This window comes from Crocuta crocuta, unplaced genomic scaffold (genome assembly GCF_008692635.1).
Source record: "Crocuta crocuta isolate KB4526 unplaced genomic scaffold, BGI_CrCroc_1.0 scaffold87, whole genome shotgun sequence".
Classification (NCBI taxonomy): Eukaryota; Metazoa; Chordata; class Mammalia; order Carnivora; family Hyaenidae; genus Crocuta; species Crocuta crocuta.
The window spans coordinates 1399372-1406316 of NW_027532166.1; the positions used below are offsets into that span (position 1 = coordinate 1399372).

The 6945-nt window shown below is 37.9% G+C and overlaps 1 protein-coding gene across 1 annotated transcript in view; it reads left to right on the top strand.

Moving 5' to 3' along the window:
* The window catches only part of DNAH12 (dynein axonemal heavy chain 12), a 206622-nt gene that overhangs the window by 101727 nt on the left and 97950 nt on the right, over positions 1 to 6945 (top strand). Inside the window, exon 39 of the mRNA XM_077776718.1 lies at positions 5327 to 5582. Within this exon, the coding sequence (XP_077632844.1) occupies positions 5327 to 5582 (256 nt within the window). The remainder of the gene's footprint in view (positions 1 to 5326; positions 5583 to 6945) is intronic.

The window sequence follows — 6945 nt, forward strand, 5'->3', positions numbered from 1 at the left end:
ATAAAAAAAAAAAAAGGAATGAGAAACCCTGCTTGAGGCCCCACTGAATGGAGAATTCCTTAGTGTTTGCTTTTAGACAAATATTTCTAAAGGCTATTCTAAAATGCTATTTTAGATTCTAAAATGCTGTTAAGAGGTATATATAACTACTAGCTTTAGACTTCATGGTCACCTAGTTGTGTGTGTGTGTGTGTGTGTGTGTGTGTGTGTGTGTGTGTGTGTTTACTAGCTGTGAAACAGCCTAATCCTGTCTTAATGTTTCACCTTATTAGTCTCTTCCACATTGTACCCCCTTGCCCATACCTCCAACTAAAAGTAAAAAAAATATATCCCTTTTCTGAGGAGATAAGCTTTAGTTTTCTTTTCTGAAAAGCAAAGCATGTTATTACTTGTTTATGAGGGTTTTTGCACACAGTAATGTTACATCTGTCCAAAGAATTGTTTGTTACTATTAAAGTCCCAATAACCGTAAGTGAAGTACCTGCCAGTCCTCACTTTTTCCAGCCTTACATGAAATAACAGTTGGGATTAAAATGTGAATTTTTAGACAAAGGTGATTTGATTATTTAAGTTTTTAACCAATTTTAGCCTTCTTTAGTAAAAATGTTATTCTGACTTTTTCCCTCTCAAACGATATGTTCATTGTTTTCATAAAGGCCATTGCTTTTTGTGGGTCCAACTGGTACAGGAAAATCCGTGTACGTGAAGGATAAACTAATGAATCACTTGGAAAAGGACCGGTATTTCCCTTTTTACGTTAATTTCTCTGCACGGACCAGTGCCAACCAGGTTCAGGTTAGTTTAAAGCCAGAAACATGGGTCAATAATGAATTTTTTTGCCTTATTTCATTAGTTTTTGAAATTGTATATTAAGTGAGTAGTGTGTAAATCTTCTATAAATTTAAATAAAACAAAAGAACTCTTGTTTTTTGCATTGTAAGTAAGTTTTTAAAAACAAGTTTTGAGGACAAAAGCTCAAGAGAACATTTAAAAAAATTTATGTTCCTATTTGTATTAATTAAATTTCTGGATTAAATATGGATTATTATGTTAAACACACCTATTTAAAAACAAAGGATAAGACACCCCAGTTGGGGCAGTGGCTCAGTCTGGCGCCCAACTCTTGGTTTGGGCTCAGGTCATGGCCTCATGGCTCATGGGATGGATCCCCACATCTGGCTCCATGTTGACAGTAGTGGAGCCTGCTTGGGATTTTCTCTCTCTCCCGCTCTCTCTGCCACACCCCAGCTCACACACACATGCATGAGCTCTCTCTCAAATAAATAAAATTTAAAAACATCAAAAAGAAATCCCAATTAACTAATAATTTCCAAGAGAATAGTAATGTTCAAACCACACTCAAAGGAACGTTTTTGCACGTATACTGGTTTATTGAGCTTTGCCATCCTTTTTTATAAGCCCCAGAAGAAACCACAATTGATTTCTTAACTGGAAAAGAGACTAGGGGAGAGAGAGAGAGTGCGAGTGAGAAATTTCATCTGTTCTTTTTAGACTTTCTTGGATGGTCCCTAAGGGTGTTTACTGCCTACTGAAGCTCTGTCCGTGAAAGAGCTTTCAAACCATGGACTATTGTATGAACTTAGGTGACAATAGGTGACAGGAACCTTGCATCTGGGCATCCCCACCTTTGTGCCAAGTTGGAAGTACTGCATGAGACCTTTTCTAGTCACCATTTTATTTTATTTAAAAAATTTTTTAATGTTTCTTTATTTCTGAAGGAGAGAAAGACAGAGCATTAGTGGGGGAGGAGAAGAGAGGGAGACACAGAATCTGAAGCAGTCTCCAGTGAGATCATGACCTGAGCTTGACACAGGGCTTGAACCCATGAACCATGAGATCATAACCTGAGCTGAAGTTGGACACTTAACCGACTGAGCCATCCAGGCATCCCTCCCTTTTTAAAAAAATATTTTTTTAATATTTGTTTATTTTTGAAGGAGAGACAGAGCGTGAGTGGAGGAGGAGCAAAGAGAGAGGGTTCTAGTCACCATTTTAAATCATCCATGCCTAAATTTGTCTATCCATTCTCACCTGACCTATGGTGAGAATTTCTTTTAAGTCTATAGAATTCTTTTAAGTCTATAGAATTCCCTTAATTTCAAAATTGATAAATTTAGATTAGTGCTTTTAGATATTAAGTTAAAGTTAATAGATATGTTGGGGTGTCCACTGAGGAAGATATTTTGTGTTTGTGTGCAACATAAATATATAAATATGTGTGTATGTAACAATTCTGAGGCCATAGGATTTCAATAAATGCTTTTTGATGTTGAATATAAGGTTTCATATCACCCTAAAAATGAATAAATATAAACACACATAGAGTGCTTCTTGCCATTATTTAGACTTATATAATTAGACTGTAAATTCTTTTTTTTCTCCTGATGTTAAGTTTGGCTTAAACACTACTCTTCTTTATATTTTAGAATATTATTATGGCTAGATTGGATAAAAGACGCAAAGGAGTTTTTGGACCACCTATGGGAAAGAAGTGTATAATTTTTATAGATGACATGAATATGCCTGCATTGGAGAAATACGGAGCTCAACCTCCTATTGAATTACTACGACAGTTTTTTGACTGTGGGAATTGGTAACTATTTAACTGAACTTTTAATTAGCCATGCTGAAGTCATTTTTGTTCCCTTTTTTTTATTTGACTCACATCAAAATAATAGATTTTTTCAAGTTATTTATGGGAAAAATGGTTGCTTAGATTTTCCTATACAGAAATTTTTAGAAGATTTTTCTATACATTTTGATGACCTACTTTCCTCTGAATGTGTGAGTTAGATCACTGCGATGGATAATCTAGTATCGGAAATGTGTTTATTCAGTAATGTAATAAACTCTTTCCTTTTCCACCATTATTTTCAATCACAGAAAATAACGTCCAGATTCTATCTTTCCAAGTCCCATTCTCCTAGGCTGAGAATTTGTGGGTAGGCTTCAACCTCAGTACCATAATCAGTACCATATGTTTCTGCCACTTTAAATTCTCTGTATATTATGTGACTGCTTAGGATGGCCATATCTTTGAGATAGCTTGGTTTTGACAGCACTTTCGTAGATAAGTCTTCTGCTCCCTCCATCCCATTTTTATGATAGAATGATTAGTTCCCAACATGTGAGACATTTTAATTTTTAGTTAGGGTTAGCAATTCTTCATTCCCTCCTTTTAAATATACTTCCCTAAGGCCCAGTATGCAACTGAACAAGATTTTAGAACAGTAATCTTAAAATTAATCGCTGGGCTTGGAAAAAGCATAGAGGACCTCAAAGAAACTATGGCTACAACCAACATGGAGAACAAAAATAGGCATGATGAATTAAAAAATGTGATAAATGAGATACATAATAAACTGGAGGCGTCCAAAGCACAGGTTGAAGAGGCAGAAAGGAGAATAAGTGATTTAGAAGACAACAATTATAGAAAAAGAAGAAACTGAGAAAAAGAAAGATAAACTGATCCAGGAACATGAAAGAAGAGTTCAGTGATACAGAGAGAGAGCTCAGTGATACAATCAAACGGAACAATATCTGTATCATAGGAATTCCAAAGAGGAAGAGAGAGGGAAAGGTGCTGAACGAGTCCTGGAACAAATTATAGCAGAGAACTTCCCCAACCTGGGGAGGGAAATAGATGTTGAAACTCAAGAGGCACAGAGAACTCCCCTCAGACGTAACTTGACTCGATCTTCTGCACAACATATCATAGTGAAACTGGCAAAATATAAGGACAAAGAGAATTTTGAAAGCAGCTAGGGAGAAAAGAGCCCTAACATACAAAGGGAAACCTATCAGAGTGGTGACAGACCTATCTACTGAAACTTGGCAGGCCAGAAAGGAATGGCAAGAGATCTTCAATGTGATGAGCAGAAAAAACAGGCAGCCAAGAATCCTCTATCCAGCAAGACTGTCATTCATAATAGGAGATAAAAGTCTTTCCAAATAAAAATTAAAAGTATTTGTCACCACTAAACCAGCCCTACAAGAAATCCTGAGGGGAACTCTCTGAGGGAAATGTTGCAAGGAATGCAAAATACTAAAGACACCACCACAAGCATGAATCCCACAAAGGACACAATGACTCTATACCCACATATTTCAATAATAACACTGAATGTAAATGGGCTGAATGCTCCAATCAAAAGACATAGGGTAGCAGAATGGATTAAAAAACTAAATCCATCTATTTGCTGTCTATAAGAAACACATTTTAGACTGGAAGATACCTTCAGATTAAAAGTAAGGGGATGGAGAAATCTATATCATGCTACAGGAAGTCAAAAGAAAGCTGGAATAGCTACACTTATATCAGATAAACTGGACTTTAAAGACAATAACAAGGGATGAAGAAGGGCATTATATAATAATTNCACAAATCAGAGGACTCTAGATGCTGGTGAGGATGTGGGGAGATGGGCACCCTCCTACACTGTTGGTGGGAATGTAAACTGGTGCAGCCCCTCTGGAAAAGAGTGTGGCTTTTGGTTCCTCAAAAAATTAACAATAGAACTCCCCTATGACCCAGCAATAGCACTGCTAGGAATTTACCCAAGGGATATAGGAGTGCTGATGCATAGGGGCACATGTACCCCAGTGTTCATTGCAGCACTCTCAACAATAGCCAAAACATGGAAAGAGCCTAAGTGTCCATCAATGCACGAATGGATCAAGAAGATGTGGTTTATCTATACCATGGAATACTACATGGCAATGAGAAACAATGAAATCTGGCCATGTGTAGCAACATGGATGGACCTTGAGGGTGTTATGCTGAGCGAAATAAGTCAGGCAGAGAAGGACAAATACTGTATGTTTGCACGTATAGGAAGATTAGGAGAAACGTAACAAAGGACCACGGGGGAGAAGAAGAGGAAAAATAGTGGGGGAGAGGGAAGGAGGCAAACCATGAGAGACTCTTGAATGCCGAGAATTAACTGAGGGCAGATGGGGTGGGGGGAGGGGAAGGAGGGTGATGGTCATGGAGGAGGGCACTTTGGGAATGACCACTGGGTGTTATATGGAAACCACATGACAATAAACTATTTTTTTAAAAAGTATTATTTATTTTTTATTTTTCTTCTGCAAGCNCGAGTGGGGGAGGGGCAGAGAAGGAGACAGAATCTGAAGCAGACTCCAGCCTCTGAGCTGTCAGCATGGAGCCCAATGTGGGCTTGAACCCAAGGGTTCTTCCTTTTAGAAAAGCTAAAATCAGATTACATTTCTAGGTAGATCAACATTTTATTTTATCTTTACTGGCTTATAACTGATTACTTTGGAATTTTTATGTGCTTTTAAGGTATGACCTTAAGGATACCAGTAAAATCACATTGGTTGACGTAGAGCTGATGGCTGCCATGGGCCCTCCAGGTGGTGGAAGAAATCCAGTCACTCCCCGTTTTATTCGACATTTCAACATCTGCTCTATCAATACTTTCAGTGATGAAACTATGGTCAGAATCTTTTCCTCAATTGTTGCATTCTACCTTAGGACTCGTGAGTTTCCTCCAGAGTACTTTTTAATTGGGAACCAAATTGTCAGTGGGACAATGGAGGTGAGCAAATAATGCTGCTTTATGAAATGTTTTCATATTTCGTATATTCTTCATTTGGCCCTTTTTAACATTTTTAAAATTTTATTTTAACATTCTTTGCCATCTACTTTGGTCTTCAGTATCAAAGAAGCTGTTAAGGAGGCTTCAGAACAGGAAGATCATAGGCTTTGAAATCAGGCAATCTAACCGGGTTTGAACCTTGATTGCTTTCCTAGCTATAAGTGGCCTAGAGAAAGTAATTTGACCTTTTAGAGACTCAGTTTTTTAATCACTAAAATGGAAGATAGCACCTATTTCACAAGGTTGTTATAAGGAAATCATTTAGAATCAGTATCTGCCACACCACAGGAGTTTCCCTAATTGTTAGGTTTCTACCCTGGTGTTCATTAATTTTCTTTTTCTTCCCTTCTAATCTTCATGTTTGTCTTTAAAAAGAGATGGAGGGAGGGGCGCTTCGGTTGCTCAGTTGGTTAAGTGTCTGACTTTGGCTCAAGTCATGATCTCATGATTCATGGGTTTGAGCCCCGTACTAGACTCTGTGCTGACAGCTCAGAGCCTGGAGCCTGTTTCAGATTCTATGTCTCCCTCTCTCTCTCTGCCCACCCCCCCCACTCATGTGTGTGCACACTCTGTCTCAAAAATTATAAACATTAAAAAATATATAGATGGAGTGTCTGGCTGGCTCATAGAGTGAGCATGCAACTCTTGATCTTGGGGTTGTGAGTTCTAGCCCTACATTGGGTGTGGAGCCTAGATAGATATATATATAGAGAGAGATAAGGAGATGGAGGGGGTGGGGGACTTCCACATCTCATGAATGCATTCTTTTTAGCTATACAACCTAACCGAGGAGTAGCAGTGAAAAAAATAATAGTAAGGAAACACAGGGGTAGGAACAGAAAACAAGGCTGCCCAATGGCTTTACATAATTCAGGATGTGTTATGCCTCTGCTCAGAGGCCAGAGCCAGCCTCATCGTTAATGGTAGAAGGGAAAACTGTATACAAGATAAGTGAGTGATAATGTCACTGAACTAAGTTTTCTGGAGCCTTGTAAAGTGGAGTTCACTGTGGAATCATTGCAACCAGAAGCACAAAACTCCCTGGAATCATTCCATCAGTTTCTGAGAGTATTGTAACTTTTTAAGTTTCCCCCTTGTTCCGGTGGAAAATTTGTGCTGTTAAAATAGAGAAACTATGAGCAAAGGGATAGTACATTGAAAGCACTAAACTTATTCTGATACAGAAAAGTGCTTCCACTTATAAAATATACATGTATTTCAGGCAACTCCTGGAAAAAGAAGGGAGTTGTCCAGGAAGAAAGGGATACTTTTTTTTTTTTTTTTTTTTTTTTTTTTTGTTTTA